The 21,451-nt window shown below is 35.4% G+C and overlaps 1 protein-coding gene across 13 annotated transcripts in view; it reads left to right on the top strand.

Annotated features, from left to right (window-relative positions):
- The window catches only part of AKT3 (AKT serine/threonine kinase 3), a 169,754-nt gene that overhangs the window by 130,915 nt on the left and 17,388 nt on the right, over positions 1–21,451 (top strand). For 6 of the 13 annotated variants that reach the window (XR_015731464.1, XR_015731465.1, XM_087882991.1 and 3 more), the window contains 3 exons: positions 2,578–2,700; positions 10,632–10,760; positions 20,867–21,081. Coding sequence is in view for 9 of the 13 variants with exons in the window: in XM_087882991.1 (XP_087739117.1) it covers positions 2,578–2,700; positions 10,632–10,760; positions 20,867–21,081 (467 nt within the window). In the remaining 4 variants the exon portion in view is untranslated. Of the gene's footprint in view, positions 1–2,577; positions 2,701–10,631; positions 10,761–19,480; positions 19,739–20,866; positions 21,082–21,451 lie in introns of those variants that run through there. The other 7 variants (XM_060692386.2, XM_034428239.3, XM_060692388.2 and 4 more) reach the window with 2 other exon arrangements.

Raw genomic sequence — 21,451 nt, 5'->3', positions numbered from 1 at the left:
TCTTCAGAGACTAGATGAGCATCTATTGAGAGATGCTTTGTTAGACCCTACACTGAGCAAGGGAATGGATGAAGTGATATCTGAGATCCATTCCAAGTTTATTCTGTGCTTCTAATTATTGTTATTGGCTCAATTTTCTGAACTACAAAGTTCTAATTATTGTTATTGGTTCAATTTTCTGAACTAGAACTTTGTATCTAGTTCTGTTCATCTTTGTAGAAGCTGAATTACCTGAGTTACCATTATCTGATGATACTGATGAATATTCATTATCTTTTAGAAATTTTAGAGAACTGGTGGAATACCATAGGACTGGAAGGCACCAAATATTGTTTCTATCCAGTCAATTTATTTCAGTTTTAGAAAAAACCTTGCCAAGAAAGTTATAGGGATTTGTCCAGGCTGCCTGTGAGAATCAGACATGATTGAATAGAAGAAAAAGTGAAAGGAAAAAAAATATTTAGAAAGCAGAATGGAATGACTGCAGAGTAGTCAATCTGATGTTGATACTTAACAAGATTCTTGATAACTCATAAATGAATTAATCTGCAAGCATCTCAAAGTAATATGATTACTATCAAGAGTCATTTCCTATTTGTTAGGAATACATTTTATTAGCTCTGTAAGATATCATTTAAAAAAATTAAAAAATCATTTTTAATTATTTTTCAATAAAAAATCATTTTGTTTTTACAAAACAGTTAAAGTATTCTAGGACATTCTGATTATAAGCTAGTGTACATGTGTAGGTAGCATGCACGAGAACTGAACAGCATATATAGCTACCTCAAAAATTGTACTGAAAGATTGCTCATTGGTAATTCTTAATCCAGTTGAAGAAAAGTGTATGCTAAGAGATTCAGTGCTCTGGTGTTAAGTAACTTGAAAAAAATGAAAGGTAAACTTAACAGATTTGCAAATGACACAACACTGCAAATATTCTATAAGAGAGAAATATGATTTAAATTGATCCTGATGAGATAGAGAAAAGGTTGAAAATAAGCAATGAAATCTAAGAGACAAATGCAAAGCTCTTCTTTTAGTAACAAATCAAATGCATTGGCATTGAAGTGAGCATTACAGACTAATGGCATTGATAAAAAATATGATGGAATAATAATTGATTGCCAACTGAATGTAACTAAGTGTCATGTTACGTTGAGAAAGGCAAATACAATTTTAGGTTGCATAACTAGTTCCAAATCGAGGGAAGTAATAGTTCCACTTTATCCTGTATTACTTAGATCCTCAGTTTGAGTACTATGACAGTACATTCAGTTCACAACTTACAATTATTTGTTTAACAGCTATTCAAAGTTACAACTGCACTGAAAAAAGTGATTTACAGCCAGTCCTCCTACCACTTATAACTGTCTCAACATCCCCATAGTCATGTGATCAAAATGTAAGTGCTAGGCAACTAGCATGTATTTTCAGTACTTGCAGCATCCTGGGCTAATGTGATCACCATTGGTAACCTTCCCAGCTATCTTCTGACAAGCAAAATTAACAGGGGAAACTGTATTTACTTAATGACCATGTGATTCACTTAATAACTGCAGTGATTTGCTTAACAACCATGGCAAAAAGGTTGTAAAATTGGGCACTACTCCTTTAACAATTGCCTTTCTTAGTAACAGATATTCTCGTCCCAATTGTGGTTATAAGTTGAGGACTACCTATATTGTGCATCATACTTTAAAAAATATTCAGGGACATCGAGATAAGTTCAGGAAGGGAAACAAGATGAAGAAACTAACCCTTTGTAAAAAAAAATGATTTACTATGCTGCATATGTTTAATGTTGAAAAACTGAACAGTGTTTAAATTCCTGAAAAAAAATCACACATAAGTAATGCAAGTTATGTTTTCTCTGATTCTAAGCACAGAAAAGGAGTAATAGATTTAGATAAAACCACATCCTCTGAATGAAATTTGGGGTGAGTGGGTGGGAATCCTTATATGAAGAGAAGCTTTATGGTGGAACAAGTTACTCAGAAAAGTGGATTTCCTTTTGCAGGATATATTCAAGCAGAGACTAGAATAGTCATCCTCTTTGATGCTTTAACTGAAATTTCTGTTCGGATAGGGGTTGGATTTGATTGTTTAAATTGTCCTTTCTAATGCCCAGATTTAGTGACCGCAAACACACTTTTTAAACCATACTCATTATTTTGTTTAATATAAAGGCATTGGTAGAGTGATTGGTAGAATTCCTACATTAGTTTCTTTGCTACAGATTTAAAAAAAAACAAGGAGAAAGAGGAGCTGGAAGAAAAAAGTAGAGAATGATGATGATGCACATTTTTCCTCTGGTAACTGAAGGTTAAATGGGTAGCAAGGAAAATGCCTTAAACAAGATTGGTATATTGATTAAAATGCTGATTTAACAGCTCGCTTTTTCCCCTTGGAAACCTGGAAAAGATAAACCAGCTGCTATCTAAGAGTGCTGAATGTCCACTGAGAGTACACTATCTATCATCACAATATGGTGATGAGAGGTGTTTTATGTTTGTGTTAATTTCCCCCACTAAATCAGTAATTATTGCAATCCTGTCCCTGCTGTTTACCCTGCAGCTGTTTTTCCATTTGTCGAGAGAGCGGGTGTTCTCTGAGGATCGCACACGCTTCTATGGTGCAGAAATTGTGTCTGCTTTGGACTATCTGCATTCTGGAAAGATTGTATATCGTGATCTCAAGGTAAAAAAAAGTAATCAAAATGTTGTTTTTGAAAAGACTATTGGGAGAAACAAAGTAATTATGAAAGTTATGCTATTTTGAAAAAATAACTAGAAAATTGCGGTCTAGATTGAAGTTCATCAAAATGCTTATTATTTAATTTTATATTGTGCACTGTATAACTTGGCATTTGTTTAAATAATTCATAAGAAAGATTCAGTTTAGTGGTATGAATAAAGGAATGTGCTAATTCTGTTGCTTTTTTCATCAAACATATTTAAAACCACATATAAATGCTACAGTTATAATTAAACTCCATAAATGAAAATAGGGACTTTGGTTTTTAAATGTTCTAATAGAACGTTCAATGCTAATCTATCTTGGAAAATACAGAGGAACCCTTTTGTCTAAGTTTTTTTCCTCATTGCAACTGGCGTTGACACATTGAGGATTCTTTTGTTTTTACTTTAAACTTGGATAAATCAAACTTAAGTGTTGATGTTTTGTTCTGAACTTCTGTTCATTTTCATTGTAAGTACAATGTTTCATATTTCCCTACTGTGGTTTCATATTTTACGAAACATGTCAGGGCCTAAATAATTCAGAATAATTGGCATTATTTAATTAAAACAAGGACTATGAAGGGCTTCTTTGACAGGAAAATGGACTAGGTATTAATCACTAAAGAGAATAATCACATAAAATGGATTTACAATTTGCTAATATTCTTTCCAGTTGTATATTTATCCTCAACAGCTCAGAACCTAACTATGTTTGCAATCCTTCTACTTGTAATACCTACTGTTACTTCATTTTCATATAGATCTTGACCTATAAGAATTTGGTCAGTGATTGTTCCAAGTTATAATGGTGCTGATCGAATGGTGGTTACCACTGGTCCTCAGAATTCTAACCATCTCAGCACCCCTGTGATTACTTGATTGCAATCTGGGTGCTTAGCAATCTGTTCACACTTATGAGTGATTGCCAAATGTCCTGTGATCACATGATCACATTTGCAACCTTCTCTAGTGTCTTCTCCAGAAAGTTATAGGGAAGCAGGCAGAGAAGGTTGCAATTCTCTGGGCTAGGTCTTCCCTATCTACATACTTTCTTCCAGCTCCTATGTGCTTGCACCATACTAGCCACTAGAGTACACTCATGCACCCAATCCAGGACACATTTCACACACCATTTCTGTAGTACCCTCCCCAATCCATATTATGCCTTTTATACTCCTCTTTGCACCATCTCAACATCACACTTCTTTTGCACCCCCTTGCACTTTGTGTACCCTCCCTGACCTGCTTGGCATCTTCATACCTCTTCATACTCTCACACACCCTCCCTGCCTCATGCAGTGCCTCATTCAACTCTGTAGCTCAGAAATGAGGTGCCTTTGATGCTCTCTGAGCCTGGTTGTTTTCTTGTAGATGTTTTATTACGCAAACTAGGTAACATCATCAGTGTTAGAAAGAAGTGGGGTTTGCTCTCAGTTTATATTATAATACCGGTAGGTCTATGACAACACTTCTTACTAAAACTGATGATGTTGCCTAGTTTAGCAATGAAATGTCTGCAAGAAAACAACCAAGCTCAAAGAGCACCAAGGACCACTCATAGTGCCTCAGGCATTCTGTTGCAAACTTCCCCAATTGACATACCCCCCCCCGGACCCTCTTGCTCCCTCTTGCTCCCTACCCCATCCACTTACCTGCCTGCAAGCCTAGGACTTACAAGTTCCTGCTGGCTTTCCCAATGACCTTGGTTGTGGGAAGCCAGCAGAAATTTCCTTACCTAAGGACTGTGGGATTTAGTTAATGATGGAAACTAGAACTGCAGGGATTGCGGTCACTAAGTGGTGGGCTTTATGATTGTATCGCTTTAGCGACAGAAATTCCATTGATAATTGCCATCATAAATCCGAGATTACCTGTGATACAAAATCTTATAAAATGTGGGAGCTTTCCGTCACTTAGTAAAACTGTTATACTTATTTGGCAGATGTCCTCATTTGTTCTCACTTGGTTGCCATCAGAATTTGATGGCAACTGTACTGCATCCCCCAATGTTTAGCTAGTGATGGCTCATATTTAGGTAACCACATAATTTCTGCTTTCCATGCATGTTTCTGGTATACCTAAAATCTCAGTCTATAGTTGCAAGCTGCTGTCTTGCTCCAGCTTTCACTGAATTTCTCAAATTGGCGCCTTATGAGATACTATGCTCACATTACTGAAGTCTCTTTCCTTTTTGGATGATTTTTTATTTAAGTTATACTGAGATGTCATTTGGTGGCCTGGTCCACAGAAGACAGGCATGAACAATAAAAACGGAGATAATAGTAACACTTTTATGATATCCCAAACTTCTGAATATTTGTCTTCTTTTGGTATTCTGTCACATATCAGTATTGGAAAGCAATTTATCTCAACATATGTATATTATACATTTGTTTAATTAATTAATAACTCCAAAGGACATATTTGTGCAATTCAGAGTAGCTCAGGAAATGTTACTCTGTTTTAAAACTTTGCATTTTGGGTCAGTCAAAATCCCTTAACTTTACAGAAAGCGTGGGAGTTGTGATCATATGTCATTGCCAAAGGAACATCTATGTTTTTTTATATTGGAAGAGGATAGCATGTTCTGGTGAAAGAATTGAATTGTTATCTGGAGAAGTACATATTATTTAATTTGGTTTTAAATTGTTTTTAACTTTTGTATTTCTGTATTTTATATTGTGCCTGTTCACCGCCCTGAGTCCTTCGGGAGTAGGGCGGTATACAAATTTAATAAAACATAAACAAACAAAACATAAACATCTAAAGCAATTAATTTTCTCTTTTTTCCCCTTTCATTTTTTCACAATCTATGTTGTGTTTTTCCATTTCTGATTAGATTAGCTCTCAATATGTTTGTAGTAGTTTAAAACTGAATGTAGTCAAAGTCAAACTGGATTTTTATGATAGAAGGTATAGGGGGTTTGTAGTCAATTTTAATAGGGGAGCCTGGAAAGAAATATGTATAAAAGGGTTGAAGCTAGGCCCTCAGAAATAGCATATTATTTTTTCTAGGCTGCTCAGTTGAGGAATTCTTACTACTTAGAAAATTAAATATTTAGGAGATATTTAAAAGAGATTATATATATCAGAAATTAGAACTCTCATTTTTGATATTGGTTTTACAAAGAAAGCATAGAAATGGCATAGAAAACATTGGTGAACACATAACTGCAGTGAAATAGTATAGTTTGTATCTTTTGTGCATTGCCCAGAACCACTGCTGTGGGTAGATAGCTTATATGCGGGTAGTTCTCGACTTACAATCGTTCTTTTAACAATGGTTTGACGTTACAGCAACCTTGAAAAAAATGAATTTATGACCTATCCTTAAAAATACATTCATTGCACACAGTGGTCACATGATGGCAATTCGGGTGCTTGGCAACTGGCTCGCATTCACAACGATTGGAGTATGCAGTCATGTTATCACAATTTATGACCTCCCTAGCTAGCTTTAGACAAGCAAATTCAATTACGGAAACTGGATTCACTTAATACCCATATAATTCACTTAATGACCATGTGATTCATTTAACAACTGTGTTAAATCAGATCATTGACATGATAATTCACTTACTGACTGCTTCATTTAATGATAGAAATTCTGGTCCCAATTGTTGTTGTACAAGGACTATCTGTAAATTGTTTAAATAAATACATAACCAACCAACCAACCAACCAATCAACCAACCAACCAGGAATTCTTTCCATTTTGGAAGACTGTCACTGTGCATAATGCTTTCTATACTTTTCTATAAGATACAGTCAATTGACAAACATAAAAAAGTAGTTCATACCTATTCTTTCCATAGTTTTTCAAGGCTTTTGAGAAAGTATTTTGTGTTTGATGTATGAATTTTGTGTGGTATTGAATAGATTTTTTATTTTATTTTAAATGATGTGGATACACATCTATTCTTCAGATGCTTATAATTATTTTACTTGATGAAATTCAAAAAGTTTAAATATTGGAATTTGTTACTAACTCCTTAACAAAATTATATTCAGACATCTTTTTGATCAGTAATCAAGTCTCTTTATATGTTCGGCCTCTCTCTGCTCAAAATTTTAGTGGTCAAAGATTTGGAGAAGACGATTAGGGACCAGACTTCTAAAGTGTGCTTTAAATATGATTGTGATAACTAGGAAAGTCCAAACAATTGAAAATATTTTTTTAAAAATCCTCTAAAATCAAACAAAGCAATCCGGCAGAATGTTTGTCTTGGCCCAGGTTTTAATCAAAACTAAATTTCATTGCTGTGGTGGTGCAGTGGTTAGAGTGCAGTACTGCAGGTTACTTCTGCTGACTGCTGGCTGCCTGCAATTTGGCAGATCGAATCTCACCAGGCTCAAGGTTGACTCAGCCTTCCATCCTTCTGAGGTCAGTAAAATGAGGACCTAGATTGTTGGGGGAGGCAATATGCTGACTCTGTAAACCGCTTAGAGAGGGCTGTAAAAGCACTGTGAGTTGCTATTGATTGAGGGCCGCATCAGGATTGTGTTTGACCTCACGGGGCCGGAATTGGCAGGGCCAGGATGGGCATCACCAGCTTGACATCGTTTGTGTCGGGGGCACCTGTGGCCCAAGCACTCTGCCAGCGAATACAGGCTCCCAAGCTCTGTTTCCAGCTGGGACGGCCTCCTGCAGCCCTCTGCCAGTGAAAATGGAGCTCAGGAGGGTTGTGCGCAGCACTCACGAGCTCGGGTTTCGGCCGTGATGGCCTCCTGCAACCCTCTGCCAGCGAAAATGAGACCCTCTGAGCTATAGATCCCATTTGCTTTGTTTTCGCTGGCAGAGGCACCGTGGCCCAGATCTAAGCACCCCGGAGGCCGGATTCGGCCCACGGGCCTTGAATTTGACACCCCTGGTCTAGAGAATTATGCAGTGGCCAACAGATAGGAAAACATCAATCTGCATAGTGAAATAAGGAGTATGTGAACTTTTGTGAATATCCTTAATTTCACAAGCTACCAATATAAAGCATATAATCATCCAATGCAGATTAGAGCCCTACATAGGAAAAGAGTACCAGATATTCATGCTGGCTTTAGAAAAGGAATAAGGAATAAGACATTATTGCTGATGCAGTGAGAAAGCCAAAAAATACCCCAAGAAATTCACTATATGGTTAATTCATTATATAAATGCTTAAGATTTTTGATCATGTCAAGGTGTAATTTGTGCTTAGAAAAACGGGAATCCTAAAAAAATCCTCATTGTCCTAATGAGAAAATAATATATAGCCAGGAAGCCACAATATGGACAACACATGATGAAACAGACTAGCTTCAGGTTAGCAAAGAAATGAGACAACATTGTATACTCACCCTTTTTTATTCAATCCATATACCCTTTATCCGTGATGGCGAACCTATGGCACGCGTGCCAGAAGTGGGTATGAAAACTTTTTATATCCGCTGTATTATCGCTTTTTATGTACAACTTTAGCCAATTTATATTTCATGGTGGATTTGATTTAAATCAAGTCAATTTAAATCAAGTCGATTTAAATCATGATTTAAATTACGATGTAAATCACTAGTAAAAAGGCTTGATTTAAATCAACTTGATTTAAATCATAATTTTTAAAGAGCAACTGTCATCTCTGTCCCACAGCAGCTCCTCCTTTGACCCGCTGTTGACTCATTGACAATCCCAATATTGCAGAATATACAGCCTCATGCTACATAACTAAGCTCCATTTCATGCTGAATAAACTAAATTATGAATGTATCTTAAATAGAAAACTATCTTTAGATAGATTTTTACTCCAAAAGCATTATATTAAAATAAATTTGATAAAAAATAATTTAAAAATCTAATTTTTGTGATTTAAAAAAAATTGTCAATTTTTATCCACCCTGTTATATTTCAAGGCAAATGCAATCGATTCAGTAAGCTTATGATTCTGCAATCATAAATCAAATAATTTAATTTGAAAAGAAATCCATGGTATATTTCAGAGAATTGAAATATTTAATGCCAGTAGTGAACTTTCCTACTTGTGAATATAGTTAGCCATGGATATGCAGTATCTGCTACACTAATATACTTTCAATTAATTTATTGTTTGGGATTTTGTTTTTGAAAAAGATCCTGAGAATGTATCATCTTGAATTCTCATTCAGAATTTGGATAGTTTTTTCATGTTTATTTGTATGGTAGTTAGTAAAGTTTGAGATGCTGGTGCTTATATTATGAAGACCTATGATGCTTTCAAATGAATGAGACATTTCCTACAGTGTGTGGAGTGTAAGACATAAAACAGACGGCCCTTCCTCCTTCCCCAAAATCCAGTCTGATGTCTGTCTTTTTGATGTCAAGCAGATTTTCCTAGGCTTTTTAGACATCTTTACATTTGTTCCCCCCTCCCCCTCCCCTCTCTCTGTGTAGATGGAAATGGTTTCTGGGGAATAAAGTAATCTATTCGAGGTCTCCTCACATTGGTGGATCCAACAGTTTTTTTTAAATGACTTATTTTCTTGTAATAGAAACAAACTGGAGCATTTCCACTTACTGTCATTCTTGATTCCTTTTTCCTCACTGGGTCCACTGACTATTTCTGCCATTCCCTTGTGCTACGTGAAAAGAACTTACTCACATTTTGAGGTCATATTTTCTCTTCCTCTCCATCTTTTCTCCTTCGGCATTCTTTTCTCTATTACCTCATGAGAAGTAATTAGAAGCTAAAACTGGTTCAAAAGGCCCACATTATAACAGGTCAAGCATGCTTAAACAAATGTAGGTAGTTTTGACTTAGGACCACAATTGAGCCAGAATTTCTGTTGTAAACCGTTTCTAACCATCAGGAAATTTCTCCTTAGTTTTAGGTTGCTTATCTCCTTGATTAGCGATCAGTCACCTTGATTAGCGATTGATACGATGAAGAAACTTCCATTGATGATTTAGCAAGGGGAGCAATTGCTAAAATATCTTGATTCAAATCCCATGATTTATGTAATTGCATCGAAATCACTATATACTGTAAATTCATAATTATATAATAGTGTTTGCATCATGATATACCACATATGTGAATAGAACTTTTCAGTCTTCATGACTTGCTGCAAACACCTTTAGTTTCTATATAATTACAGAATAATGAACTTTGGCCACAATATATGGATACATTAAAATGAGTTCTCTTTCCTGGAAGCTTTAGAATTCCAATTGCCCACAGTACAGAATTTGATTCATTAAAACAAGAAGACATTGTTATTTCACTTTTTCTGTACAATGTATGAACTGTTTTACATAATTCCAGTTATCGCTCTTTCATGTTTAAGAAGATAGATTACCACTACATAGAGTAGTTCCTTCTCCATTTATGCTTTTTCCTGCAAGTGTATGCTGCTGTTCCCTCTAAGGTTAAATGGCTGTGTGTTTACCAGTGAAACAAGGTGCACACATGCCTATCAAGATAGCATGAGCCACTTTTTAAAAGGTGTGTACCCTCATGTTCAGCAGTACATCTTGTGTAGGATTTGCCTAGTCCTAAAAATCATGCTATAAAAATATAAATAGCAATTGTATAAATGAAATAAGTAAATATCAAACTAGCTACAAAGATATATAATTAATAGATATGCTGGTATTTTTTTTTCTTAGAATAATAATATTTTAAAAGCCATTATTGGTTCTTCAGAAAGAGTAAATGAGGAAATATATTAAAATGGAAACAGCACACTGGGTTAAAGGAGTAAAGATATGTAAATAAATCTATAACTTCAATCAGTTCAAGTGACTTTTAAATTAGTTTTAAAGGAAAAAAAACTTTAAAATATTAGATTTGTCATTATCTATTACTTTTATTGATAGCAAAATTGTAATAGGTGGGGTTTTTTGTCTTTAAGTGACTGTTTTTTGTGTGTGTTTTTAAAATATAGTTAGAAAATCTAATGCTGGATAAAGATGGACACATAAAAATTACAGATTTTGGACTTTGCAAAGAAGGAATCACAGATGCAGCTACTATGAAAACGTTCTGTGGTACTCCAGAATATTTGGCTCCAGAGGTATGTCAGTACTTTATATTTTAAACTCTTACAGTTTCTTTAATCATAAATGCTTTGGAATGGTTATATTTTAATACTTGCAGATACTATTACAAAGGATACTGTATTTATTATAGGTTTTGTTTCGGGGATTTTTAAAAGTGTAGTTTAAACTTAATTAAAAGTGTAGTTAAACATTGGCCTATGCATTAGTTTAAAGTTACAATTTCTGTAGTGGAATCTGTCTGCCATATAAATTGTAAATTCTCTCCCACTCCCTCCCCCCTCTGCCCTTCCTTTCCCTTCCCCCTTTCTCTCAAAGGAATCTTCTTTTTCTTTTCTTTCTCTTTTAAAGCATTTATCTTTTCACACATAGAAAACTAAATGTTAAGCTAGTTCGGAAAAGTTCACAAATTAGATGAAAGAAAATAAGGAGATGAGAATTTTATTTCCAAGTGAAGTTTGGAGAAAATTCAAGGAATATTGCTGAAATAACTGTATGAAAAGAATTGTAGCTTAAACAATTTGTCACCTAAGATAACAGCGAAAATATTCTTGCCAAGTTTTCATTAATGTTTATTTAAAGGTCATCTTTAGAGTATATTTGTCTCTTAAAATCAAAAAGGTTTTGAAAGCAAGATTTTCATTATCATCTTTCTCTGCATCTTGTGATCGAACCAGGGAACCTGTGGCCTGCTCTGGATGGGTACATGCATAGCCATTATTCTATGCATCTTATGTATGAATTATATGATGTTTAGAAGGTTGAAGAGTCTTCTACAGATGAGGATTTTTATGGGAACCACTTAGTAAGACAGAAAGGCAATGAGGTTCCTGTTGGCAGAGCTTCATTGAGAGTTTGGCAATAACTCTCACTCTAGAAAATAAAACCTGCTCTTAGGAGCTAGCGGAAGAGAGTCAAGCTCCAAGTTCTCTTAGATAAGTTGTTTTACTGAAGAATAAGAAGCCTTTTTATTGAAGTTCAACTGCATCATTATAATTAAGCCTTTTTCTATATAATAGTTCCAGGGTTTACGTTTTATGTGTCTTTCTCCTTTCCTTATATGGTAATGCATTTATTGCTATTATTTTCCTTGACTTTTTTTTCAGAATTTATAATAACTTTACTATCACTTTGAATGTACAGTAATCGGCATACATAAAAAGGAAATTTCATTGCATACAGCTTTCAAAGGATCTCCACCTCTAATATATATTACATAAACATGACAAAATAAATAAACACAAAGTTATTTCTCTCTGAGGCACTGCAACCACCAAACCAAACAGTGATGCTGTTTGTTAAAACCCTCTCAATCGTGCCTCTGTAAAAAGTGGCCAGGACAGGAGAAAGATGTGCTCTCCTCATCCGCAGGAAATCCAGACCCTGGTTTTCACGGTTCAATAAGGACGTGTGGAGAGACCAATTTAGACTGTTAGTTATCTGCACCCCCTCAGATACTTAATACTGTTGACCATCTCTACAGCTGCATCCTTGGTACTGAGTGTGCCGGCTCTTTCTAAAATCTATGATGATCTCCTTTGTTTGATTAACATTTAGAACCAGGTTACTTTTATTGCATCAGTTCACCAGAGCCTTCACCTCTTCCCTATATGCATCTTCATTGTTGTCCTGGATAAGACCCACCACTGCCACATACTTCACAATGTGATTTGTAGCAGTCATGGGTCACCAAGGTGAACAGTAGCGGACTCAAGACATAGCCCGGTGGGGAACCTGTACTCAAGGAGATGGAGTTGGAAACTTTTCTTCCAACTCGCACTAATTGGGGGCCTATCAATAAGGAAATCCAGTATCCTATTACATAAAAGAGTATTAAAACCTAATAGGCCCAGTTTGTTCACCAAATGCTGAGAATTGACAGTGTTGAATGCCGAACTAAAATTAATAAACAGCATTCACACATGAGTATGCTTCTCCTCCAGGTGTGTCAAACTAAGATGAAGCACATAGGAAAGGGCATCATCTATAAAGTGGTTCTTCTGGTAGGCAAACTGTAATGAGTCAAATGTGGGGGGAAGGTGTGAAAGGAAGGTCCTTTACCAATCTCTCAAAATAAAATCTAAGATGTGGAGGAGACCTCTGTTGTGTTTCAATAACACTTTTGTCTGTTTTCAAGCTCTTTCTAGCCTTAGCAGATTCTTTCCTTATATCTATATTCCTTCTTAGTTTTCTTTTACCTGTAGAATTATAGCAGCATTGGGGACATTATCCATCTTTTTGAAACACTTGTTCTGTTCTTAGATTTCCATAGCTTTAAACTGCACAAAATTACTTCATGCAATTCTACATGACATTTTGGATGATTAGTCCACATCTTTAAAAGTGATATAAATGATATCCATTCTGCTTGACTTTTGGACCTGTGACTCTAGAATTCCATTTTTGTAAATATGTCAAGTATGATAGTAATGTTCCACCTACTCGTTCTATTTGAGAAAAAGATACTCCTTATATGTGAGGAAAAAAAAACATCAACATTTATAAAGCAGGTAGTTTGATAGAAGAGATCATCTTCTCTCTTAGGGGCTTGTGAGAGGACAAGGCATTTTAGGTATCTGCCACTATCTTGGGGTTGCAGTCTAACTTCAGAATCATTTGTTACATACTTCCTCTTTCTGTAGCCCAACTCTTAATCTTGTTTTAGTACCAGTTTCTTAATGATACCTGCTAATAACTTTGTCTAAGATCCATGTCTGCTTCAGGACACTGGGGAGTACAGATCTCTCCCCAGAACTCTAAAATGTCCAAGACTATGAGATGGTTAAATAAGCAGCATGTTCTGAAACATGGTGGAGAAAAATGGAAGGAAAAATATAAGTTTTCTGATAGGCCATATCCAGGTCTAATAGTGCCTGTTAGAATTTTGGGAGCTATATTTCTGCTTCCTTCATTTTGAAACTGTTCTTCTGGAAGTGGTATTCAAAGTGGAAATTAGGTAGGCACCCCCTCTAGTCCATAGAACTATAAATACCTCTGTAAAAAGTGGCCAGGACAGAAGGTGAAAGATCTGCTCTCCTCATCCGACACAGGAAATTCAGACACTGGTTTGCACACTTCACTAAGGATGACATGTGGAGAGACCAATTCAGATTGTTAATTATCAGCACCCCCAGATACTTAATACTAGTAGACATTCTACTTCTGTTTGCAGATATTCATATTTTGTGATTTTCTCAGTTCTTTCTCTACTATTCTGCTTTCTACAGGTATTGCAATCTCCACTATCCAGATTTTTTTTTCTTTCTTATTAAGAATTGTTAAGTCTGGGGTGTTATGTGGCAGCCTGTTTGAATTCTAAAACCCCCAAGCATTTTAGCTTCTTCAGTTTCTATTACTTTGTACTTTGTCTCTTTAGGATTTCACTAGTTCTTGCTTGCAGGCACATGGTATTTCTTGCAGATATTCCAATGCTCTATTATTGCTACTTTGCCATGCTGTTCTTTGTAGTCAATCTGTGCAATCTTCTTGCAGAGTGAGTCTCCTTGAAAAATTTCTCTCTTGTTATTAACCTCTCCCAGTTTATCACCATTAACTAATCATAATGGTTGTTGGATCCACTTTTAGCAGAACCATCTTTAGTTCACCATTTCTTTCCTAGAAGTTTCCCCAGCTGAGCTATTGTATTTCTTCTTGCATGTCAAAATTAGTAATAATTTGGTATTTCCTAATGAATCTTCATTGCTGAGCTAGGCAATTATAGAATTTCTGTTCTATCCAGTGGTGAAATTCATTTTTTTTTATTACCGGTTCTGCGGGCGTGGCTTGGTGGGCATATGAGTGGCTGGCCATGGCTGGGCGGTCATGTGAGTGGCTGGCCATGGCCAACTCAATGTCACTGCCACCCAGTCACATGACACACACACCCCAGCCACACCTATCCAGGTTTTATTGCTCCTGTTGTTTTCTGTAGGAAATGGATCATGTAACTGGGTGGGCATGGCCAACTTGATTGATCTCACCCATAGGAAATTTCTCCTTAGTCCAACTCAAAATAAAATAGCACTGTTCCAATATTTAAAATAGAATAGAATAACAGAGTTGGAAGGGATCTTGGAGGTCTTCTAGTCCAACCCCCTGCCTAGGCAGGAAACCCTACACCACTTCAGACAAATGGTTATCCAATCTCTTCTTAAAAACTTCCAGTGTTGGAGCATTTACAACTTGGAGGCAAGTTGTTCCACTGATTAATTGTTCTGTCAGGAAATTTGAGGGGCTCCTACAAAAATGAGGGAGTCAATCTATTTTCCAAAGCATCAAAAGGCACAACAAGAAACAATGGATAGAAACTAATCAAAGAGAGAAGCAACCTAGGACTAAGGATAAATTTCCTAAGGGTGAGACCAATCAACCAATGGCCATCACTAGAGGCTTTCAAAAAGAGTGAGGGAAGTACACCTCAAAAGGACAGTGCCAGGAACCACTAAAACAATGCAGAAAACTTAAAACAGTCATTCCACTTTTTTAAAAAAAGTCAACCCCAAAGCAAACAGCAGCTGAGAAGGAAACTAAGAGCAGCTGCTCAGGCTAATCAAAAGCCTGGGCGTGCTGCCAAAAACCATTAACCCTTCCAACTCTATTATTCTATGTTCTAAATTGGGTGCTTCACAGCAGAAGCAATACAGCTGGCTGGACCACACGTGCATTAAATTCAAGGCCTGTATGATCAAACTACATCTTTGTCCCCTCCTGTATCTTTTCCCCCAGGAAGAAACAAGAAGAAGGCAACACTGCAGCAGCTATAAAAGGTGTTGGGAAATTCCAAGGAGTATCAACTGATCACAGAAATGTTACTTAATACTCTTTATAATGAAAATGTTTGTAATCTTGTACTTCCTGAAGGGAAGAGGTTAATTCCATCCCTAGATGGGTGATTGATGGGTTTCCCTGCCCTAATCCTGTCAGTTTCTGTTGTTTATTGACTTGATTCAGTGTGTATCGACTGCATTCCAGCTACAACTGTTAAGTGGAGCTATTAACTGAAGGGAGAGAGAGAGAAAAAAACCCCTCTCTTGCACTTTATTTTTAACTGGTTCTCTGAACTGCCTAAGCAATTTACTAAGGGTTCCGGCAAACCGGTGAGAACCCACTGAATTTCATCTGTGATTCTATCACAGAACTCTGCGAGCGCTATAAAACAGAACCTTATTTACATTGAAAGCGTAGTAAACTATTGTGCTGTTCTCTTGCAGTGGCTGCATTTCTTTTGAATTAGCATTATTTATTCATCCCTCTAAATGTACAACAATTTTAAAACAAAATGTTGCTCACATAAAGATACAACAACACTTGAAGCGTTAAGTACATTTTTGGCATTTCAGCTTCATTATGTCCAGTCCTCAAATGCATGAACAGATAATCATATGAATATTAGTTATTTTTCACATGCTTATGTGATCACACAAAAAGTACATGCTAAAAAGAAGCAGATGGTGACAGATGGGGAAGGTTGAATAAGGTGGTTTTGGAATCCCAGAAAATGTACTTTTGTAATAATGTAAAAATAAAAATTATTTGAATGCCAAGTAAGAATCTACAGAACAATTGATTGGTAATTGTTTTCATATTATGGTAATTTTGATTAAATGAGTTTCACTGTCAATATTCTATCTTATTCTTATTAAAGCCTGACATAAAAGAATGGACTTATATGCAAACATTCTTGAAAGTAAAAACTCATTACTTAGTAACAATTAACTTTTGAGTATATTTTCATATCATTGTGCCATAAAATAATATTTAGCTGGAATGGGGGGAGTCCCTCAGAAAGTAACTAAGTTTTATTTTCAGTTTTCCTGAAGTACAGTTTTTATAATACTTCAAAGCTGGATTTAAAATCGCTACCCAGTTTTTTGTTTAAATATGTGCATAAAACTATTCATGTTCTCTTAGTAATTTCATAAAATTTTTGAAACAGCCTATGTCCATTATGAAAAGGGTTTTTTGCATAATTGGAAAGGGCCATTTAGGCAATCAAGTCCTGTCTCCTGCTCAGCATAGGACTCTAAATTAAGCATGTCTGACAGATGGCTGCCAGCCTCTACTTGAGCACAACCAATGAAAGGAGTTCACCTCCTCCCTTGATATTTTTTTAAATAGTAGTCAAGGCCGTGTAATGTAGTCAGTGATCAATCAGAGAAATTTATTTTAAAACATGGATAAAATAAAAAAAAATCCCTAATAAATAACATGAAGCATTTTAACAATAATGCTTTATTAAAGTAAAAAAATAAAGGATGGATAGATAGAAAGACACATATACCTTCTCCCCAAGAATATTTTGACGGGTCAGTTTCACTAGAGTCCTGGTGGGGCAGTAATTACAAGTGCAGGATAGCAGGCAAACTGCTCATAGCCTTGGATGTTGACTGGGCTCAGGGTTAACTCAGCCTTCTAGCCTTCCAGGTTGGTATAATGAGGATCCAGATTTTTGGGGGCAATATCCAAATAATGCTTCGACATTGTAAACCTCCCAGAGAGTTCTGTAAAATGCTATGGGACAGTATATAATCCTAAAATGCTATGATACGTGCTATTAGTAATGTCCCAAAGTTAATTCAACAGTTGCTAGTTGCAATTTGGAGACTTGGAATACAGTCACATTTCAAAACAGTGCATTTTAATCCATATGTCTGTTCTATTGTCTGCGTTAGGATTGTTTACAGTGGAAATAAAAGCTTAAGAACTTGTTTCCCCCATCAGAAGTAAAATTATGCTTGAGCTCAAGTTTGTGCGTTCATTCTGGAATCATGTCCTGTTCTTGGAGATGGCCTGGACAAGTCCTTTTAGTTTTCTTGACCAGGTTTTTTCAGAAGAGGTTTGCCATTATTTCCTTCCTGAGGCTGAATGAAAGTGACTGGCTCAAAGTCAGTCAGCCAGCTTTGTGCCTAAGGCAGGTCTAGAACTCACGGTTTCCTGGTGCCTTAACCACCACAACAAACTGTTTCTCAGTTGTGATTTAACACTGTCCAAAATAAGCTCACTGAGACTCAGTGATATGAAACATAACATTCATAGTAAACAGTCAAGATGAATAATTTGGAAAAGAGAAACATGATGTTGTAGTTTAATTTGTCTTGAAAACAAATTAAACTGCATTTAAAATAGTTATTTCTGTTGCAAGAAGTTATGAGAGTAAAATCATGTTTTAAATTAAGGCAATCAAATAATGTAATAACTGGAAGCCATGATTTTTGTAAGCTATTTTTTTTTAAATCTTTGAAATATATTGAAGTATCCTAATATATAGGAAATATTTTTATTGTAACAACTGATAAATCCCACCTTGCTATGGTAAGGTTGAATTGAAATGTCATGTTTTCTCTAAATTATTCAAAAGTTTCTAGATCTGTTTCACTAGATATTTTATTGGTGGTGCCTCTAAAGTAAATATTAGGTTTTATTATGTATATTTAAAAAAAGAAGCTTCAGAAAGTTCATATTTTGCCACATATACTTTTCCTGCTTTTAATGCAAAAGGGGACCGCCATTCTAAATATGTTACAATAGATATGTGAGTTATGTAACAATAGCAAAGTTTACTTTTCATCACTCTAACATTTTTATTCATGTATAAACTGAAATAGTTTAAGTCATTTTTATATGATTAATTAAATTTTATTTAATCAATTTAGTGTCAATTAAATGTAATAGTCCCAAGATAGTTTATATAGTGTTAATACACTATCTCAGGGGTGTCAAACTGACGACCCATGGGCTAGATGCGTCATGAGCAGGCCATGCCCACCCCAGCTCCGCAAAGGGAAAAAACATCATGATACATCACGTGATGGCAATGTGATGATGCAAGTTTGACACCTGTGCACTAACTGATAGGTGCTAGTGACTTACTGGTCAAGTATAATTTAATGCACAACAGTGGTTCTGCATTACTGTCTAGTCTTTTCATCATTGAAAAGTACAACTTTATCACATTGATTATTAAAACAAGCAATAAAGCCCTAAAATACTGCTTTTATTTCTATATAAGTAAACTCTTCCTAAATGTAATTGGTATACATGCTAGTACACCATTTATTTAGATAGATGTAGGACTTGATTCAATTTTATAGGCATAATCCCTTTATATGAAGAAATACTTCTCTTTTTCATCTTAATGCCATTAAATAAATTTACAGGTGTATCTTTACAATGAAAGGAGTTCTTATACAATGATGTATACAATTTTATCATATTATATGGTACTGGAAAAAAAAAATAGGAATATTTTCTTTGTTCCAGCAGTCCTAACTATAACAACAAGAGCAACAACAACAATGGCATTACAAAGTATCAATAATGATGCATTGGAATATCTGCAAGAAAAACCACTTGCCTGCAAGCAAGAACTAGTGAGACCACAAAACAAAATAATAGAAAACGAAGAAGCTAAAGTGCCCTGGGATTTTAGAATTCAAATAGACAAGCATCTGCCACATAACACCCCAGACTTAATAATTATTGATAAGAAAGATTTAAAAGCAGTCTAGATAGTGGAAATTGCAATACTTTGGCAAAAGAAAACAAAATTGGTATTAAATAAAATTAAATAAATTTAGCCTTGAACAGAATGCCAAGACATCTGGAGCACCACTCGAACACTATCAGCATTGACAGAATCATTTATCAGTCAATTGCAAAAAGCTATTTTACTTGATATAGCTTACATCCTGCAACAATATATTTAATATTATTAAATAACAACATTTATCTATCCCAGGGGTTTGGAAAGGACTCAATAGATGGACAAAAAGGCCAAATCCAGCCTAAACGTCTGCCTGAATATGCAACCGACCATAAGCACCTGCTACATAACACTCAAGAGTTAACAATTATTGATAAGAAAGACAAAAATGTCTGGATAGTGGATGTTGCAGTACCTGAAGACAGCAGAATAGAAGAGAAGAAATTGGAGAAAAATCACAAAATACAAAGACCTGCAAATAGAAGTAAAACAGCAGTGGCAGAAGAGAACAAAGTTAGTATCAGTAGGAAAAGATGCTTTGGGTGCAGCCCCCAAAATCTGGCATACTGGTTGAAGACTTTTGACATTGACAGAGTTACCATCATTCAATTATAGAATGCTACTTTACTTGGTATAGTTTACATCCTGTAATGATACCTTTAACAAATATCAACATTTCTCTATCCCAGATGCTTCGGAAGAACTCGATAGGTGGATAAAAATGCCAGATTCAGTCTAAATATCTGGCTGATGATTCAACTGACCATAATAATTAAAAAAATAATGTCATGTGGTTAAGCTATTGGATAACCTGTTTATAGTCTATCCTTGGCCAAGGAAGTTCAGTGGATGGCTTTGTCCAATCACTCTCCAAGCTTCCTCACATCATTGTTTTGATGAATAATAGAAAATAATGCTCTATATACTGCATTCCACTGTTAATTGAATGGCAAACAATAAACCAAGCTTATGTCTTATATGTTGTTCAATCTTTAGAGCAGTGTTTCTTAATCTTAGCAATTTAAGCTGTGTGGTCCCCAATTCCCTAAATCCCTCAGCCAGCATGTTGGCTGAAGAATTCTAGGAGTTGAAGTCTACACAGAGCTTAAAAGTTTCCAAGTTTGAGAAACACTGCCTCAGAGCATTAATTTTTGTCAGAACAATGCCATAGCATAGCGAGCAGAAGATACTGTACTCCCTGCGGTATCTCCAGAACTATTGCAACCACATCAGTGCTTCTGTAGTGGAAGATGAAAAATGAAATACCTTATGACCAGGACTGTGCTCCACTACACTGAATTGAATCCTTGATTTTAATAGATTTATTATTTATTTATTTATTATACATATTTCTATGCTGCCCACTCTCCGAGTGGGTGCCGAGCTCAAGGCACATAATTGATACTTCTAAAACAGATGCTCAAAAGTTAGCTTTTAAATCATGTACATCTGTGTTTACCTAGAAAGGTAATGACCTTGAAATGAAGGTGTTGCCTTGTTTAAACAAAGACTAAATATAATACTTTCCTTTTCCTTAGAAAATTATGATAACACTCTCTTTTAAAGGGTAATTATTTCAGAAGTAATCTGTCACGTAAATATATTTGTCTAAGTGTTAATGCCTTGATATTGCTATTTTAGGTTTTGGAAGACAATGATTATGGTCGTGCAGTGGATTGGTGGGGCCTTGGAGTTGTTATGTATGAAATGATGTGTGGCAGATTGCCATTCTACAACCAGGATCATGAAAAACTTTTTGAACTCATTCTAATGGAAGATATAAAATTTCCTCGAACTCTCTCATCTGATGCAAAATCATTGCTTTCGGGTCTCTTAATAAAAGATCCAAATAAACGGTAAGATTAAAGTATAACATATATATTTTGGTATTAAAATATACAAGGGAATGAAAAAGAATGAAATGAGAATTGCTTTTTAGAAAATTCCTGTTTAAGCAACATGATGCCCTTTTCCTCACAGTGAACAGGAATTAACTGATAATATCTCTCTATTGAACTATATTTTACTCAACTATATTGACTTTTTATAGGATCAGAAGCGGCAAAGTTTATAACTAAAGAGGTAAAATTATCCTAAGAACTAAAATGGTGCTTAGTTAGTCAGTACTGGACTTTCCAGTATTTGAATTATACATTACATTTTTAAATACAATAAATCAGGTCTAAAAGGTGATTAGTTGGTAATAATATTCTTTGGGATCACTGC

The sequence above is a fragment of the Pantherophis guttatus genome, chromosome 1 (assembly GCF_059756535.1).
Source record: "Pantherophis guttatus breed Tessera chromosome 1, ASM5975653v1, whole genome shotgun sequence".
NCBI lineage: Eukaryota > Metazoa > Chordata > Lepidosauria > Squamata > Colubridae > Pantherophis > Pantherophis guttatus.
The sequence above is the reverse complement of the archived record's forward strand: the minus strand, read 5'-3'. Positions and strand labels throughout refer to the sequence as shown.